This window comes from Drosophila busckii, chromosome 3L, assembly GCF_011750605.1.
Source record: "Drosophila busckii strain San Diego stock center, stock number 13000-0081.31 chromosome 3L, ASM1175060v1, whole genome shotgun sequence".
NCBI classification, from domain to species: Eukaryota; Metazoa; Arthropoda; class Insecta; order Diptera; family Drosophilidae; genus Drosophila; species Drosophila busckii.
In genome coordinates, this window is record NC_046606.1 from 2374505 (window position 1) to 2394073 (window position 19569).

At 40.9% G+C, this 19569-nt stretch overlaps 2 protein-coding genes across 2 annotated transcripts; both read left to right on the top strand.

The window, feature by feature from the left end:
* The first annotated feature begins 943 nt into the window (after positions 1 to 943).
* LOC108599008 (V-type proton ATPase 16 kDa proteolipid subunit) lies at positions 944 to 1536 on the top strand. The gene has a single exon (XM_017985785.1). The coding sequence runs from the start codon at positions 1033 to 1035 to the stop codon at positions 1510 to 1512; it is 480 nt and encodes a 159-aa protein (XP_017841274.1). The 5' UTR covers positions 944 to 1032; the 3' UTR covers positions 1513 to 1536.
* A 12081-nt stretch (positions 1537 to 13617) lies between these two features.
* Positions 13618 to 19464, top strand: LOC108600189 (protein charybde). The gene is made up of 4 exons (XM_017987598.1): positions 13618 to 14995; positions 18112 to 18739; positions 18796 to 18906; positions 18964 to 19464. Exons 1-4 carry the CDS (start codon positions 14926 to 14928, stop codon positions 19040 to 19042), a joined length of 888 nt encoding a protein of 295 aa, XP_017843087.1. The 5' UTR covers positions 13618 to 14925; the 3' UTR covers positions 19043 to 19464.
* Positions 19465 to 19569: the final 105 nt, after the last annotated feature.

The window sequence follows — 19569 nt, forward strand, 5'->3', positions numbered from 1 at the left end:
AACTAAATTGACTGAATACATTTATAAGCGCTGTATCAGCTGGTACATAAATATTCAAATTATTACACATACATGTAAGAAGAAAAAATGTTCAAATAGCAGCAGCAAAATGACTACAAGTCTAGTTTACAGTTCTATTAAGCTTTGGCTTATCTTGGCTAAACTTCAGTTCATTTTTTATCAACATTCACACATTTATTCATTCCTTTAGCTTTATGCTAATTGTCACAGTATTATAAAGCTTAATCAATATTTTATTTTTACGCATCATAAGTAAGTATATTGCATTTGTTTAGAATTAATTATGCTGCCAACTGCACTGTGCTCTACTTGTTTAAACACCGAAAGTTCATAAACAACTGCCCTACGTGACTTAGAACCTGCCAGCCTCACACACTTTAACCACAGTGCAAGAACAAAAGGTGAGAGTGCAAGCTTCTCAGAGAGCGTGAGTAACAGTTAATGCTGGGCTACAGCGAGAGCAGCGCTGCTTTCGTTTGTCTGCACACATTGATATCATTGATATGCAAGCACAAAGGGTGAGAGCGCAAGCCTTTCTCAGAGAGCGCAGCGCTGCATTCGTTCATATGCAGACGATCGACTGCGCTGCTGCGACTAAACGAGAGCATCACCGCCATTGCTTAGAGAGCATTTACCGTAGGATGTGGCTGTATTTAGTTTTGACTTCATGGAAACTTTCCATTCAAAGCAGACTGTTTAGCAAAAATATGTGCTAATGAAAACACAGTTATGTTCACAGCACTAAGTGTATGTGTGTATTGAATATTTAATTTGAAGCGTTAAGTAAAATGTTCTTATATGAAGAATAACTTGATTGTTCATTTGTGCTATAGTTTACATGTATGTATTATAAAAATGCACATACATACATATACATATAAAAAAGAAAAGTAGCTCATATTGAATAATAACATTTAACTCAGCTTGATTACTTGCTGCTCTCGACTTTTGCTGTCAGTGTGTTTAACAAATTCCTTAACTTATTAAAAACTCTTCAAAAGTAAATCCAACATGGGCCTGGCCGAGGCCGCAAACGATAAGCCATCCTATTCGGTATTCTTTGGCGCTATGGGTGCGTTCTGCGCGATTTGCTTCTCGTCCTTGGGCGCAGCTTATGGTACTGCCATATCTGGTGTTGGCATAGCCACAATGGCTGTGCAGAGACCGGATCTGATAATGAAGTCGATCATACCTGTGGTGATGGCTGGCATTATAGCCATCTATGGCCTAGTTGTTGCTGTACTCATTGCAGGCTCCATCAATAGCGAATACTCCATACAGAAGGGCTACATACAACTTGGAGCTGGACTTGCTGTAGGTCTGGCTGGTCTGGCAGCTGGTTTCGCCATTGGCATTGTGGGTGATGCAGGCGTGCGTGGCACTGCGACTCAGCCACGCCTATTTGTGGGCATGATCTTAATATTGATATTTGCCGAAGTGCTGGGACTCTATGGCATGATTGTGGCTATATATCTATATACAAAACTTTAATTAAAATTGTGTGCAGTGCGAATGTTAATTTATCTTTGTTGAATTTTACTATTAAACAATTGCTTATTTAAGCTCAACTATAAATTTGACTTAGCGAAATATTGATTGTATGTATGACAGTGACTGTGAATGGCAAAAAAAATACCATTTATATCGATGCATATGCAGGCAATTTAAATCGATAGTAGCGGCCAAATCAAAATTCCTCATTTTACCATCACTAATTGTCCACCATCTTTTACTCTAATTTCGCCACAATAATCAGTGTGTCTTATAAAGTGCAATTTGCAAGTTTCAAAAGATATTCAGGTATGTACACACATAATTAATAAACAATTAGCTTTTTAGTTTCCTTGGAATTTGGTATTTAAAATGAATGCAACTGAATTTATTAGCAGCCAGCAGTTGCTCATTTAATTTGATACAATATGTATTATTTGTATGTGTACATATGTATGTATGTATAAAAACCTTTTTGTGTGTGGGCAGTAATGTACATATTATAATGAAAGCCATTGCTCAACAATGTGTTACCAAAGAGAATCTTAAAATTGGATTGCGGACTTAACCTATTTGCTTGGAGTAACAGCGTAACACAGACAGTTGTTCTCATATTAAAGCTGTGTGTGTGTTCAAAATATTGTGTGACATTTCTCAACTAAAAGATAATTTTTACACATTAGTAAATACATTATATTGTGTCTGTTAATCATACATAATCGAAAAACTTAAAAATAATATAGTATGCGTGAAAATAGAATCAATGTTCTCCAATAAAACTGTGGGTCTCAAGTAAAACACATTCCGAACTGTTACCGATCTTTCGTTGAGCGTGCATCCTTTGAAATGCAGAAGCTCGATCTGTAAAGAAATAAAAATATCAAAACGACATTTAAATTTAAAAAATCTTTCAGCCATACCGCCAATTCGTTTTTATCACGCTTATAACCTGGCATGCGGAGTGATTTAATAAGGTCATGCTCATAAAAGCTGCTCAGGATTCGACGTTCCATGTTAGTGACAGATTTCCCCAATAAGACAACGCCAAGCGTATTCCAGAAGAATACGACAACGAAAAGAACACTAACTAATCTTAATGCCTTTTGATTATCACTGCTAAAAAATACCGTAAAATAAATCACAATGCAGCAAATCAACTCAGCTATCATTCTGCCAATGTATGGTGCACAACTGAGTTCCTGCAACTCGGTGCGCATTAATAATAACTTTTCGAAATATTTTACACAATTCGAGCGTTTTATTTTCTTGTTGTTCACAGGACATATCAAGTACTCAGCTAACGATTTTAGAAATTTTAGGTGCATTAACAGTGCAAAGTCAAAACAAATATCGATCAATACAAATCGTATATAGCTCAGCAGGACAATTAGAGATGATCCTGAGAACTTCCAATTGATTAGCAATCCGCAGAACGTTATTTGTCGTACCATATAAAACATTGGAATGTACCAGGGTATGTGTATGTCACTAGCAAAGTAAGTTTTATGCAGCTTTTGAATGCTCGCAAAATTATTCAAAAGAGCTAAGAATTTATCACTTTTCTTTAGTAAAATCCAGCCAAAATAAGCAGTAGTTATGAGACGCGTGTTCAGTATACAAGCGGCTAGTTGCAAATAAATGTTTACGTAGTTATATGCGTTTAGAAAATTCTTGTTACGATAAACAATCAGTGTGAATATTATAACTAGCCAGACATATAAAATGTGTATCAGTTTCATATACTGGCGTAAGCAGTTCGATCTGACAAATTTATTTTCATGACGCACAAACTTGAATTCATTGCAACCAAAAACTTTAGTTGAAATGCTTAGCAGTCGTAAGAGTATATTTTGATAGTAAGCCATGGTGAATACTAAAAGCTAGAAAAATTATTTGTATGACTGCTAACTGAATAATGCGCATATGCACTAATGCTACCTTAGGCATAATTGATACATAATAAACATTAACCTAAGTGTGTACAAATTCATTTTGAGAGTAACCCAACAGCACTGCAGGTCACATGAATGATATTGCAGGGTTATCAATTGTCCCAAGCTAGTGCAAAGGTAGACATATAATGCATTCTGCTTTGGTGGATTTCCAGCTGGTGGGTTGCTGCTCCTTGTCGCCTTTTTGTATGTCAAATGTACAAATAAGCAAAAGCCATAATCAAATACTTAATGCTAAACAAAGTGTTTGCCGGAGAGAATCTTAAATTGCTGATTTATGCAATTGCTTGGAGTAACTGCTCAACACAGACAGTTGTCCCCATCTGTGTGTGTGTGTGTGTGTGTGTGCTTATCTGCACCTGGTTGGGTGCTGGATTGAAAATATTTATGTATTTTGTGACGCGTGTAATTCTGTTTTTTTTTTTTGCCAGACTCAACAGCAATTGGCATTAAGTGTGCGCGTGTGTGTGTGTGCGTGCGTGTTTGCATAATAAATTCGATAACATATAAAAATATCGATTCGATTTAACCACAAATCTTTTGGTGTGATTGTGCGAGTGGGTGGGTGTGTGGGTGGGTGTCGCTGAGTGCGTTGACATAGAAAGTAATAAACGAAAATTTGCAATTTACTTAACTGAAATCGAGGATTTATGTTTTACCTTTCCTGCAGATAATTGTTTTCACTTCCTTTTGCCACTCAATGGAACTTTTAATGCTAAAATAACAGTAAAATGCGTGTGAACGTCAACCACGGGCCACCCGAAAATGCCAAACGATGGGTGGTTAAGAGGGGGGTTTGGAGGGTTGGTAATCCCACTCAATTGTATATTCACTCGACAAACAGCGGGGTGGAGGTGCACGGGTGCGTTAAGCACAAACGGAAGCAGTTGAATTTGCAAAATATTTATTCACACACACACACAGAGAAAGAGAGAGAGAGAGAGAGGGAGCCACCCAGCAGGGCTGACAAAGTGCTTAGTGAAAATGGGTTTATTAAGAGCAAACACTTTATACAAATGGCAGTCAGCCTAAAATAAATATGCGCAAAACAAGGCCAAAAGTCAGTTTTCATATCGAACTAATGCTAATAGCCAAAGCAATCAATTTTATGCCATGGATACATATGAATATCTCTCTATTAAATATTTGCTAAATTGCAATATAAAGCTTGGGTCTCTCTCATATTCTCTACCAATTAGAGCAAAAGTCAAAGCCTTGATTAAAACGTGACACATGTGTAATTGCCACATGAGGCAAGAAGAAGAAGCTATGTGGCAACCATTAAAATTGCACGCATGAATTGCGTCTGGAATCCAAAGTAACAAACAAAATTGTTCGACTTTTAATTTTTGATACACACACACACACACACATACAAATATATAAAGCTGCCTTTTCAGCTTTTCTTAACTTCATTGTCGTCATCATGAGCAACAAACATGATTATTATGGAATGTCAACTGATGTTTTTGGGTTTATTTCATTTTTGTACTTAATTTCATTTTGCCTTTGCTCTCTGTGTGTGTGTCCAATGACTTGGAAACAATTTATACATACGTATATATATATATATATACAAGGACATTTATTTCATGCCTTGGAAACTACGCAACTGTCCCTCAATAAATGCGAAATAAACACTAAATGTGTTTGCAGTTGAATGTTTTTGTGCTGATTTGAAGATTTTCCTGTTGGCAACACCTCTGCGCTGCGCTTTCCACTCCACCACCCACCCACGCTCCCTCGGTCTGCCTGTGACTTTGCTGACTTTTGTGTCCTTGCCCCTGGCAAGTTTGTCCTTTGCTGCGTTGCTTGGGCGCGAGGGTCGCCATTTATGTATTTACATCAAGTGCGCTTAAAGTTTAATCAGAAAATTCTTGGAAATTCTTAAATTTGAAAAAGAGTATTGCTGCAAATATAATTATCGTACGAACGTTGAAATTGATAGAGCCAGCAAATGCAGAAATTGTATTTTAAATAGCTCAAAGAACTTTTTGTCAACAGTCGGAAGTCAGGTCCTTTTGTTGTCCTTTTTTCGTGTCAGCTTAAATTATTCATGCTCTCTGGCTTACACTTGTCTGCAGTTATGCAACGAAGATAACTTTGTATGAATTATTATTACTTGAATACGGTTTCAATTTCCTTTTCATGTGTGTTAGACATGCTTGTTATGTTTGTTGTTGTTGTTTGTGGGTGTGGGTGTGGGTGTGGGTGGGTGAAAACTTTTGCACAATGCTAAGGTCAATGAACAGTTCCATAACGGAAATCGCCAGAGTCAGCAAAAGCAGCAGCGTTGCCTTGACGAGCGGCGATCCCCTAGAGTTAACTACAATGCGCTACAGGCAACAGCAACAACAACTGAACCAACCCCCAACCCCCGCCGCGTGCCCTTATTCAATATCGCCAAGTGTCTGTCAGTCAGTCAGTCAATCTAGAGAAAATTCGCTCAAAATCAAATTTATTTGCCAACCACACCGAAATTATGACGATGACAAGCGGACGAGGACTCAGCAGTGGCGGCGAGGGCAACAGCAGGACTGCCACAAAGATTGGAAACACATGTGCGTTTTATTGCACTCGCAGAAATATGCGTTTCAATTGGGTGGTGTAATGTCCCCAACCCACTCATACACACACACACACATACAGCCATAACTATTAACGTTGTCAACGCCTCCTGAATGGTAAGAACACTGGCAGAAAGGGCTTTGGGGGCTTTGCTCTAAAGCATTGTCAGTTGGTCGCTCCGGCTTTTGTGTACGTTTGAGTATTTTTATTCATTCCATTTCTTAGGTTTTTATTCTATTTATTTATTTCGCTCACCATCCCCCCACTCACTCACTCACTCGCTGGCATTTTAGCAAATAAAAAAGAGAAAAGAAAGCAGCAGCTAAAAATTAACGAACTTGCAATACTCTAGGAATTATAATTGTCTGTCAAATAACTCAAAATTCACTGCAGTACGGCTCGTTGGTGAACTGATTGTAACCTTACCAGGTATCGATCAACAACTTTGCTTAGTCTATCGGTAATCGACCATTCAAACATTCACAGCTGGTGTTGATGAATTGGTGTTGGTGTTTGTGAATGCATAAAGTGTAAATTGAGCAATCATATAGAGATGTCCTTGCTATAACATCTCTATATGAATTAAAAACACCAACACCAATTCACCAACAATCTCCTTTTTTGTTTTCTTATTCTTAAACATTAATCTAGAACTCAAATGTTACTTGGACTATAATCCCAGCTAATCCCATGTTGAATTCACTGCATGCGTTTCACCAACAAAATCAACAATTGCTACTAAAGTGTATTAGTTCGTCTGCTGTTACATACTGCGCTAACAATTCGGTATACCCACTACCCCCATAGTTGGCGGCAAGTAAGAAAAGATTTTTATTTTATGCGCTCAGTATGTTGTAAATCTTGTCGCTGCTGCTGCTGCTGATGAAATGAAACGAAATTAAGAAATTTTCTTATTTTTCTTCTTGTTAGTTCTGCATGTATGTGTATGTATTTTCCTTTGCAATTTCTTGTAATGAAAGAAATGCCACCAAATGTGTGTGCTGCTGCTTCCCCCACACGACTCCACTCCACTCCTACCCCCCGTCCTGGTCTCTACACGTTTAGTAGACATTCAGCGGCAATAAATGTCTGCCTGCCATTCATAATGAAATCATTTGGTATTTATTATTTCGTTTATGTGGTACCCATTTGAGATATTGCCTTCATTTGCTGCTCGACCCAGCATGGATATTATGCTCTATGACTCGGGAACTGGGGAGCAAAATATAAAATATTGCATTTCATTTGTTTATCAAATTATAAGCAATTAAAATTGTGGAACTATTGCAGTTGAAAATAAATTATTTTCTGTGGTTTATAGCGCTCAATATTAAATAAAAAAAAATAATAATTTATGCGCTTTAGTTAAATTGAATTTAAGTTACTGGAGCATAAATTATTTTTTGAGCGTAGTAGAGTTCTGCGGCAGTCGGTTGAGCCCGTCTGCATTGCAAATTTTAATAAAAATTTAATTTATTTGCACGTATTTGCGCTAAATTTGACTTGAGTTCTATGTTAAATCCTAATGCAAAGGACATTTTCTGGATCTATTAGTTGAGCCTTTCTTTGCTTTATGCTGCTGCTTTGCTTGTTGTCGCCTTTTCGCACTTTGTCTGCCTTTCGTTAACCCAAATTTGCGTCCACCCCCCCTCCCAGCCAACCCACTCAGCTGTATTCCCCCCACAGCAATTCGAATGCCGTCGCCGCCGACGCTCTGCGCCTATCTTTGGTATCAGTCTAAATGTTTTTATGTAAACACGAAACCCTCGCTCGTCACACATCCGACCCCGCTGCCGCCGCCACTGCGCTTTGCTGTTGAGTGAGGTGTAGAGGGGGCAAGGGGGGCAACAGCTCAGCGCTGTAATTGTGTGCGCCTTTGTTGCTGTTGCAGCTTTTGCACTTTACTTCCTTCCTTGAGCTTTGTTTTTCGCCTAGCGAGCAGAATAAATGTACAGCCAAGCGACACTGTGATGCAAAGGGGGTGGGGTGAACTGGGGGGTACTTGCTGAATAGCCTCAGTGACGTTGGGCAGGATTGTGGGAGGGAGGGGGGCTGTGTGTTCGGTGCTGTGAATTGTTGGATTGCTTGGCTTGAATGGCGGACAGCTTTAGCTTGCTACTTGTCCTGCTCATGCTTTCGTTTTGTATGCGTGTGTGTGTGTGGCTGTGTGTGTGTGTGTGTGTGCTGGTGCCTTATACAATGACTTAAGCTGAAATGTCAATTGGATGTGCGCCACGGGCAGAGGCAGTGGCAGTGGCAAAGGCAACGGCGTCGGCGTCGGCAACCAACCAACAAAAATGATGAAAATACACCCCTGGGCAAATGGCGCAACGTAACGGCCGAAACGAAGGCACTGAAGGCATAGCCGGAGACATTCGCCTGGCCAAAGCAAAAAGTGCTTATGACAGCAACAGCTACAACAAGCTGCCCCCACCCACTGCCGCTCCATTGCCAACGGCCCATTGAAAGCACAGAGCAAAATCCTTTCTTTGGCTAATAGAATTCAAACGTATGAGAAGCCTCTGAATAGGTTCGTTGTCGAAAGGGCGACGCATTGAAGCCAGCCAATGCCCATTTTGCCACGGAGACGGACACGGGAGCTGGGCCAAAGCGTTACCGCTGCCAAGTCAAATAGCTGGAGGGGAGCGGCAGAAAAGTGAAAGTACGTGACATTACGCCGCATTGTGCGTATTTAAAGCAAGCGAGGGCTGCTTGATTAGTTCAATAATTTCAACACTTTTAGCAATTCATTTGCGCTTTGCTATTTTAACAATTTGTTAAATATTTTCAACTAGTTTTCAAGCCGCCCCCAATGGCTACACCCCCACACAACATTTTTCATGTCCTCTTGACTACTTTGACGTGCTCAGCGCGCGCACAGGTCGTTTGCTCCTGGACCTGCAGCTGAAGCAGCAGCAGCAGCTAAAGCTGTAGCTGTAGCTGAAGCTGAAGCCGTCGCTGTCAGGCTCTGCTGTAGTTTGTTTCGTAAGTTTTTTGCAAAAACCATTAACAACGCACCGTGGCCACTTTTTGGGGCCAGCAGCAGCCTGTTGGGCCACAGCTTCTTTGTTTAAATTGAAAAGGAAAAGAAAGCAGAGCGAGCAGAAAAAAAAAAGTGAAAAGCTGTAAACTTTTAAAAGTTTGAATCTTTGTTAGAGCGACGCAGCTCCGCCCAGCGCTCAATGGAAAGTTGGCCATTTGAGCATGAATAGGGCTGAAAGAGCAGGCGGGGTTTGTGGGTTGGGGCTGGGGCTGGGACCTGGTGCTCATTTGGTCAACTAGCAAGTTTGGGCAGAAGACTTGGCCACTTCTTGACGTGACACGGGCGGCTGCCAGGCCCAAAATTCGTTTTGTCGCTCCAGCTAATGGCTGCGTAAATGACAAAGTGAATTTTCAGTGAAGACAGCCTGAATTTTGTATGCGTAGTCGAGTGGAGAGAGTGGGTCACTAATAGCATTATATATAAGCGTAGGCGGTAGCATAAATTGCAACATTAAATTTTGGGACAGAACAGAATAATTGGCCGTACAACGTGCATTAGCAAATATATTTGGGAGTCCGTTGAGCTAATAAAAAAATGTTATAAAAAGCGATAAATTATAGACCGGAATAAAATATTCATGTGACTTGGAATTGCTTTGTGTGTGGTGGCTGTGTGCTATATAGAGTTATAACTATTATTATTTGCTTGCTGTTATGCAAATCACACAATTGCAACAATTTGTGTCCAATCGATAGCTCGCTCGCTAGCACTTAATAGGGTTGTCTCTGTTGTTTAAATAATGCAAAAATCAAATAGTGCAACCACTTAAAATCGCCACTGCATGTCCAGCCAAATGGACATTACACCAACGCCCATCGGTCAGTCCCAGTTTGAATGACCAAAAGGCGTAACGCACGCTTTGACAAAGTTCCCACAACTGTCAGCAGCGTGTCCGGGGCGTAGTAGGAATATAATTGTAGATTTCTGCAAATAATAACACTGAGCACACAAACTCAAATCAGAGCAAATGACAGGACAAGCGGTTTTAATAATTGATCGAAAACGCAATTGGCTTAGAAATTGTGACAACTGAAAAACGGCAGTTAAATTAAGACAACTAACGGCTGCTAAATCAATGCACTAAGCTTTCAATTTGACTTCAGAACAATACGCGCTATGAATTCGCTTGCGTGTGTTTGAAATCGCGCGAAAATTACTGCGGCGGAATTAAATTTCACTAGTGATTTCTCTGTTAGCAAACATTTTGGTTTAACAATTAAAACTACGCAGAAGTTTTCCTCAGCAGCTTACTTAACTATTTCTGTCAAAACATTAAAATCGTATCGAACTAATTTGTGTTTTATATTTAATCAATTAAATTTCACTAGTGATTTCTTTGTTAGCAAACATTTTGGTTTAACAATTAAAACGACGCAGAAGTTTGGCTCAGTAGCTTAATTTACTATTTCTTTCAAAACATTAAAATTGTATCGAACTAATTTGTGTATTTCATTTCAATATACAAGTTTTTGGTGCTAGCATAAATTTGTAATTCAAAAAAGTCGCGCCATAAATTTCGACACCCGCCAACAAACAAACGGCTATAGGGAAGAAAAAAGTATAAAAAAGTAAGTAAATATAAATAGGTTGACTGCATGTGCGGTTTTTTATTTTATTTTTTTGGGGGGGTAGAGTGGTTGACACTTGAGCAAGCGAATTGGGTTTGGGTGTTGTGCGCTTAAAAGGGAGTTTTGCTGATGTGTGCTTCTCGTCCTGGCATGGCAAAGTACTTGAAGAATTACACACAATGCATGCATTATTCATGCTTACTTCAGAATTTGCGTTACAAAGTAAAAAATGGCAGGAAGCGAAAAAAAAAGAGAAAACTAAGGAACAAAAAATGTTGTAAGGACACTTGTGCCTAGCACACACACACACTCAGGAATTGCTGTTGGCAAGAAAGTTGTGACGCCAAGTAAAGTGTGAACTAGTCTGCGGCTATAAGCGCATAAAGAGGGAGCGAGAGAGAGCTACGCTGATAGATTAGAGTTGCTGTTGCTGACAGCTTTCGTCCTTGCTTAACGCTGGTCCATGCAAATTGCAACCGCAACAACAAATGTACATAATCATGTCAAATGTCAGCTCGCAACGAATGCGAATCTTGAGTGGGCGTGGCAAGTTCAAAAAAACAAAATGCGCTCTCTCCTCCTGCAACTGACAGGCGTTTCAATTGACATTTTGACAGTCTGTGTCCGTTAGAGCTGATGAGGCCCATCAAATATTGACAATTGCCTTGACTAACTGACTGAGTGACTGACAATCAATTCTTAAGCATAAATCAACCCACTTAGAGCTAAGACACTTAACTAATTCGCAAGTCTATCCATATAATTGTAAATCTCACATTGCTTTACACTTTTTATATTTTAGATAACATCAAGCAAACTTTTTGGCCAGCAAAATGTCTGAAAAAGAAATTCCCAAGCCCAACTCAACTGGAACTTCCGCTGCTCTTGATGATGAGGATAAGACTACAATGGCATTATTAAAAATGATAGTCAAATTGTCTCAGGATCAGAACAAACTAGAGCAGCTCAATGCATGGGTGGAGAAACTTAAAGCTTTTGTTTAAATATGTAACGACGCCAGCTGTTAATAAACAAAAACTTATTCTGTTTCAATAAGTCGCATAATCAAGTTTGTTTTGTCTATAGCCAAGGGAATTTGTTATAAAACGTAATTGAACTGAATTTTGAAAGTTATCAAACCGCACACGCTTTCATCATCAAGAGGCAGCAGCAGCAGCAGCAACATCATCATCATCATCAGCAGCAGCAGCAGCAGCAGCAGCAACTTCATTATTAAGAGCGAAGAGAAAAAGGAACCTAGCATATCATAAACTAGAAACATGTGGGGAAATGGCCATGCTTTAGTTTATATGTATGCGTGTGTGTGTGTGTGTGGGTGTGGCATGTAAAGCTAGCGGCAAGAGTGGAAATTATGTTGATAACCTCGCCATGATCCTGACATTAGAGCTGCTGCTGTTGCTGCTGTGGTTACCCATTCCTTCTCCCTGTCGCTGTAGGAAATCCATGAGTTGGAAATGCTCACGTACTGCCTTAAGTATATTTAAGCATATGGAGAGAATCAAGTGAAAATCAATAAAAACCAAACACGTCTACACAAATCACATGAAAATCGATGTTCATCTGTGGGCAAGTGGCTAGGGTGAAATGTGGGCGATGGGCGATGGGCGTTGGGCGGGGCTGCGATTGCTGTCATGTAAGCGAAACTTAAAGGATTGCGCCTGCTGCTGCTGCCTCTGCTGCTGCTGGCTCTGCTGCTATTTTATTGATAAAACGTGCAAGGCATTATAAAAATAAAAGTAGAAGAAAAATTGTTAACAAAGACGCAGAGTCTGAGGTCGTCGTCGTCTCCCCTCGCAATTCGACAAGCATTCCTTAATACCTTAGCTATGCTGATTACAGCCTCACACACACACATATTTGGATTTAAGTGAAAGGATTGAAATGTTAAAATGTTCTGCTGTTTGTCTTTGACTTTTGCTTAGATGTCAAGTAGCATATTTGTTACTTAAAGTTTGTAAAGTCTGCAAATATATTAAATAGTAGCGCTCTCCTCTCTATTCATTTAAAGTTTCGTTTTTTGGTAACAACGCCCAGGAACAAGTCAATTGACAACAATCCGCCCTCACGCCCAAATAACTTTTGTGTATGTGTGTGTGTGTGTGATCTGCTTATATAGTCTATATAAATCATGCATTTGATTAATTATATGCCGCTGACTTTTATCCTGTTCGACGTTTGACAGCGCTTGCTGGGCTGGGCTGAGCTGGAACTAGGAGTTGGGGCTGGCCTTTAAAACTTTCACCACATGCTGTGCCTGCTGCTCCGCTGTCCGGTCAATTCCAAAGCCCGACCCCACATTGGCAATTGTGTTGTGTAAACATTTTTTCAGCATTAACTGACATGTGTAAATCCCCAGCAAACAATGAGAAACGCATAACAAGAACGACACAACAGCAAAAAAATAACAACATACAGGCTAGAAAAAACTGTCGCAACTTCAGTTCCGCCTAATCCCCCCACCCACCGCTTACAATTCACAGCGTCTTGGCATTGGAGCAGTGACAAATAGTCCATGGACTGTGGCTTGGAAGCATGACAGGATAATAATGTGGGCGCCATTTGCTCCTGTGTGATCTTTAAAGATAACTATTAAAATTCATTATTTTAATGATACACAGGCAACGACTTGCACGCTCAACGCTGCTTGAGTAATTTGCAATATTTCACTCAATGCCTCTCTTACGCTACTCGCTCTTCATTTTTAGCCACTCAATTGCTCTTGAGCGCGCAACTCTCTTAGTTGCAGCAAAGGCTCTCTGAGCGTGACAGCACAACAACAGCTGATACAGCGGCTTGTACAGCAAACACTCAAATTTTAGAGTGAAACCGCATTTGACATGAACCAATTCACGGCCAAGAGGAAAAGTTACTCGACGTCGACTGCGCTGCAGCAGCGTTGCCGCAGCGTGAAAATTGCTATAAAAGCCGTAGCGCACACCGCCGGCCGGATAGTAGCTTTGGAAAACTGCTCCGCCACAGAAGTTGCCGCCCAAGCTCCTCTCAACCGTTAGCCGTCAGCCGTGGCCGTCGTTGTGTCGTCCATCTTCCACATATAGTTTATTTTCTTGTTCGCTTGTAGTTGTTGTTGCAACCAGCTGGTAGCAGCAGCAGCAACAACAGCTTTCCATACACACACACACACACACACACAAATACCAAGGCGCACACAGAGAGCGAGAGGGAGAGCGAGCGCAGTTATTGAAACGAGTCGAGAGAGCAAGCAAGCAAGCACAGCTGTGAGCGAGCAATTGAGAGTTTGAGCGGAACTCAGTCGACGGCAACCCACCCCCAAAACCCCAAAAAATAGCTTTGCCGTTTTCTGTCGTTCACTGACAGCAGCGGCCGTCACACGCAACGCAGCGCAACGCATCTCAGCCCCACCAGACACACACGCTCGGAGACGGAACGACGCCAGCAGAGGCGAGAGGCCCAGTGAGACAGACAGACAGTCAGCCAGCCAGCCAGCCTATCATTTCGACAGACATAAATTCACACATACTTATGTAGTATTCAAATGAAATATCGCCTATTCCCTTTATTTTTGGGATACAACGAGCGAAATCCACCAAAACTACAATAACAATAAGAATTAAACAAGATACAAGACAAGTGCTGTGCTTTTAAAACAACCTACAAAATCGAAGGCAAAACTCAACGCAACGCAACGCAAAAGGAAACATAAAACATAAAGAAAGAGAGAGAACGAGAGCGAGCGAGCATTGGAGAGACGGGGCGGCAGTTTCGGCTTTTTTAGAATGTATTGAAACGAAATTTAAATGTTTAACTAGAATAACAAATTTAGTTGTTGATACTTTTTGCAATTATTTGTTAAACAAAACCAGGCAAGGCGTCGGAAATCAAACATAACATACAACACAACATACAACATATGCCTGTTTGTTTTGTATGAGAGCTCCAGTCAGAAATAAAAATAAAAAAAATTGTGTGCCGTAAATAACGTAATAACGTGAAATGAATACAAAGCAGAAAGCATAAACACTTTCAAACACACAACCACACACACATACACACAAATTAAATTCTTGTGATTAAAGTGCATTTCTACAACACACACATACATATACTTATGCATATGTATGCCCAACAACAATACAATAAAACGCAACGAAAAAAAGTAATATAAAAAAAGCTCCAATTACAATCTAATTGAACGGCAACGGCGGCAAACGAGAGCAGCGAGGGAGAAGGAGAAGTTAAAGAAGAAGAAGCAACAGCATTATTGTTATTAACGTCTTTAAAGATGGAAGTGCTATCAGTACAAAATCATATTCAGGGACAATTTGGTGTCATTGGTACAACAAAAGTTAAAGGTGAGTGCACAGCCAATTTATCTATTTAAACAAATTCAATTACTCTACGAGAATTTAAGTGCGCGTTTCATTTTTCGCTCTTATTACAAGTGCCTTGAAATTTTAAAGCAAACACTATTTAAAATATTTCTGAAAGATTTTTACAACCCAGCCTAGCAGCTTATCTATTAAAAGCATTAAAATGTTTGGGCCGATCAAAGAGCCTCAAGATTCTTTCATTAGCATTTTCTGTATTTTTCTTTGACGTTCGAGCTTTTACTGCTCTATTAAAATAATCATTTATTATTAACGTTGAGTTTGTGTTTTCTATGGTTTTATTAAAACACATTTCGAAACACTTACACAAAACGCATTTTATTGTGCTCTCAGCATTTTCAAGCTTATTAATCTTTTATATTTTTTTTTTTTCTTTTTTTGTTTGTTCGTTCCCCAAGTTTATGGCACATTTTTAATTCAATTAATTTTATAGCGCATTGAAAACATTTTCTACGCAAACATAAAAACGAAACGTTTTTCAATCAATTTTTGTGAGGTGAATTTTCGAAAATATTTAATTTTAAAGTGTGTTGAAAGCTTGTAATGAAAAGTAAGGATTCCATGGAAGTGGCTCTAGGTGTTGATTCCATTTGCATTTTTGTGCAACTTCTTTATTTATTCAGTTTGTGCTGTTGTTGTTGTCGTCGACATATCCTTTGCTTGTGTCTGCAACACGGATTATGCAACATCCTGTTAATCCCTGTCACTTTAAACTTTGGGCGGCGTGCAAATTAGACATGAAAGCACACGAAGCTCAGCCGGGGTATCCTGGCTGTGAGTCCTGCAAGTACAAAATCAGCCAAAAGGTGCAAATAACAAGCAAAAGCAAGAAAGCAAGCGCAGACATAGGGAGAGAGGGAGCGAGGGATGGCGAAGCGGCATGCAACAACATGTCTTTGCACAAACATACAAATTTACATATGTATATAATATAAATGTATGTGTTTATGTATTTGTATGTATGCACACCTTGCTAACTGCTGAAGCTGAAAGCCTGCCTGCCTGCCCTGGCTCAGTTAACCCCTCGCCCCTCACAGCCCTGCTGGCTGCTCTCTCAGTCAATTTAATTTCATGACTGACTGAGCGCATGCAATTTTACTTTTCCGAAGGACATTCGTATAACATGCATAAACATGAATACATGCACATACAATATAATATGTTTGCATATTATTAGAAATTCAAGAACTTCAATTTAACGTATTAAGCTTAACATTCGAGCTTTAAAACTAACAAAACGTATTAAGAACTTTATTTTCAAGGCCACTCGCCTGATTGCAATATCAAGCAGCAGCCACAGCCGCAACAACAACAACAACAACAACTCCCCCAAACAGACATGTTGTTGTATCTCTTACTCCTGCTCTTGTCTCTTTCACTCTTTCTCACACTCCGACAGCCCAGATGACTGTCTGAGCGCAGGCTTTACAATAACAAGCGCAGAGTGCACAAATAAAGCTTCAGCACTCACACAGCAGGTAAAGCAGCAACAACAACAATGCCAATTCAAACATGCATATGTGTGTATGTATGTGTACACTCATGTGCATGTGGTTAGCTTGATGCTGTTGCTATGCTGTTATTGTTTTTATTGCTGCTGCTCTTGTCGATTTCGAATGCGTACATGCATAAATACATACATACATATGTATGTGTATACATACACGCTGTCCGCAGAATGTCGCGTGATGGAGTGTGGAGTGGGTTGTGGGCGTTCTGTGGGTCTCATCAGATTCAAATGTGTGTATACTTTGTAATTAAATGTGTGTGTGCGGTCGTTTCTGTTTCCTTTTCAATTTCGCTTTCGTTTTACATAAACTCTTTACATACATACATGCACATTCATTCGTTTGTCAAAATTCAATACATACTCAGCCATGTGTACATATGTATGCATGTATGTAAGTACTTAAGAGAGCCCAGCCGCTAACATGTGCCGTTAATTTCTTAATTACGCGGGTGTGCTGCGCTGAGCTTCAAAACGCGTGATAGAGCGAGAGACAAGCAAATGCCATGAGAATGAGACAAGGCAAATTATCCATTCAGCCGGCACAATAGCGTGCGCGCTTTGCTAGTATGTGTGTGTGTGTGTGTGTGTTTCGTTTCGCTGTGGGAGGGGCAGCTCAAAGAGTTTGTGCGCCAATGCTAATTACATATACATATGTACATACATACATAAGTATGTACAATGTACATATGCTTGCTTGTTGAGCCAAGTAGTTAATTTCTGCATATTATAAAGCATGAAACAGCATTAAGAAATTTATAGACGCACACACATAAATTAGAATGTGTGTGCGAAACAGTGGTGTGATTTCTTAAACTAACGGTAAATTAAGCAGGCAGCGCATTTGTCTGACTTCGCGTCTGGCTTTTGCTCAAAATTCTTAATTTAAACAAGTACACTGATTTTGCCCCACTGTGCGGCTGCTGCGCTCTGCTCAGCTTTTGTCTACATTCGTTTTGTGAGCTTGAGCATTAAAATAACAGCAAAGACACAAAAAAGCAAAGCATAGGAAATTAAATGTCGACTGCGGGTGGTGCGGGGTGGTGTGGTGTGGTGTGTAGTGCAGCAAAGGCGAACGCAAAAGAAACTGCTGACTAACGAACAACAACACACAGCGGATGGGACGGACGAGCAATTGTCAGCTGGAAACGATTGAAGCCAGAGAAGCGAAGCAACAAAATGAGGAAGCCCCCCTCCAACACACACACACACACACATACAGTCAGTCTTATGCAAGTAATGCGAGAGGGGAGCAGGGGCACAACGGCTGATTTTCCAGCTGTTGTTGCCAGGTGATTTCTCTTTGCCCCGCGCTCTGGAAGCATTGAGTGTCTTTTTTGGCGAGCCTGCGCACAGTTCGTGAGCGCGAAAGAGAGCGCGCGCAAGTAAGAGAGAGCGCGTGTTTGTATGTAAATGAGTGCAAGGCGCTTGCCGGCGGCAGCGCAGACATCAGCTGTTTTTTACTTTTGGCTTGTTTTCGAGCATGACTTTATTTTTCCATGTGTGTCATTTGCATTGCCGGTTGACTAAATTCAGCGTGGTGCGCTTCGCTTTTATTTCTTTGCAATTGCAGACTGGACGAGTCCGCTGACGGCACCCACAACGACAACTGCAACAGGCGTTGCAGCCACGCCAGAGGCGCTAGCGGACAGCCCAAGGGATAAGGTGAGTGCTGACGTGGACGTGGATTTGACGGACGCTGATGTTGTGGATGGCCATCCTGCATCAGTGTTGCACATGCGTCAGCATCAGGCGCTTCATACACGGCCTCGCCTCTCCTCAACCACCTCGTCCTCCTCTGCAACGGCCCCCAGCAAGCCGCCCGCCTCACCCATGGCCATGGCCAGCTTCGATATGCTCAATTGTGAGAACAACACCGCCACCGCTGGCTACATGTCCAACGTGCTGCAGGCAGCTCCGTTACCGGCCTCGCCGCTGCAATCGACAGCCGGCGCTCGTCTGGGCGCCAGCGACAATCTGGACGATGTGAATCCCAGTGCTGTGGAGGAGCTCTCACAGCTGCTGCAGACCAAGCTGCGCGACGCCAAGAGTCGTCATCTCTCCTGCACCGAGGTCACCTTGCCCAACAATCTCACCGAACGCATTGCTGTCCAAATCATACGCATGTCGGAGCGCGAGCCCTGCGGCGAACGCGCCTGCACCATCTTCATCGAGTTTGAGAGCGAGCCGAACAATGTCAGGTGAGTGAACCCATCCCCCCCAATTGAGCCCATACTAATTGCTATTGGCTATGCAGACGCATTGCCTCCTTCAAGGTGGATCCGGACACTGTCTCCATCTTCGAGCTGTATTTGACCTTGAAGCAGGACAAGAGCGGCTGGACCTCGATGCTACCACAGTTTCTCAAGTAAGTCTGCACACACTTTGGCATAATGCAAATCTCTAATTTATCCAATCTATACAGAAATCTAACACGCAGCAATACTATCATGATAAGTCCAGATTTTACATTGACCAAGAATAAACTCTACTCCTCCGAGTAGTGAAGCGGCTTGTATGTGGCGGTCGTAGGCGTGTGGGCGTGGCTTAACTCAGTACCAAATCCCTCCGAATATGAAAGCCGTTTCTACTCGAGCCGCCTGCGTTCGTCTTCTACGAACTTCACCACACTACATAAAACACACCACACCACAACTCACCACACCACAAACATTACCACAATTTAGCCATATAGAGGCAAACTTTGGACCACAACTGAACAACTCCTGCAAATAGCAACAAAATCAACAGCAACAAATCAACTCAACAACAATTGTGTATTTTGAGAGACCTACAAATCCAAAAACAAAAATGCAAAAAATTTAAAAAAAAACAAAAACAAACAAAAAAAGAGAAACAAATCAACTGCAGTTGCAGGCAACTCAAAACTCTTATTGGACTGACTTTTTGGCTTATAAACATTAAAGAAAAAGGTACTTTTTGAAAAACAAATTTGAAAATTACAAAAATATTGCAAATATTGTAAGCAAAAGTTAAAACTTAATTTCACTCAGTGGAACGGTTGCCGGTT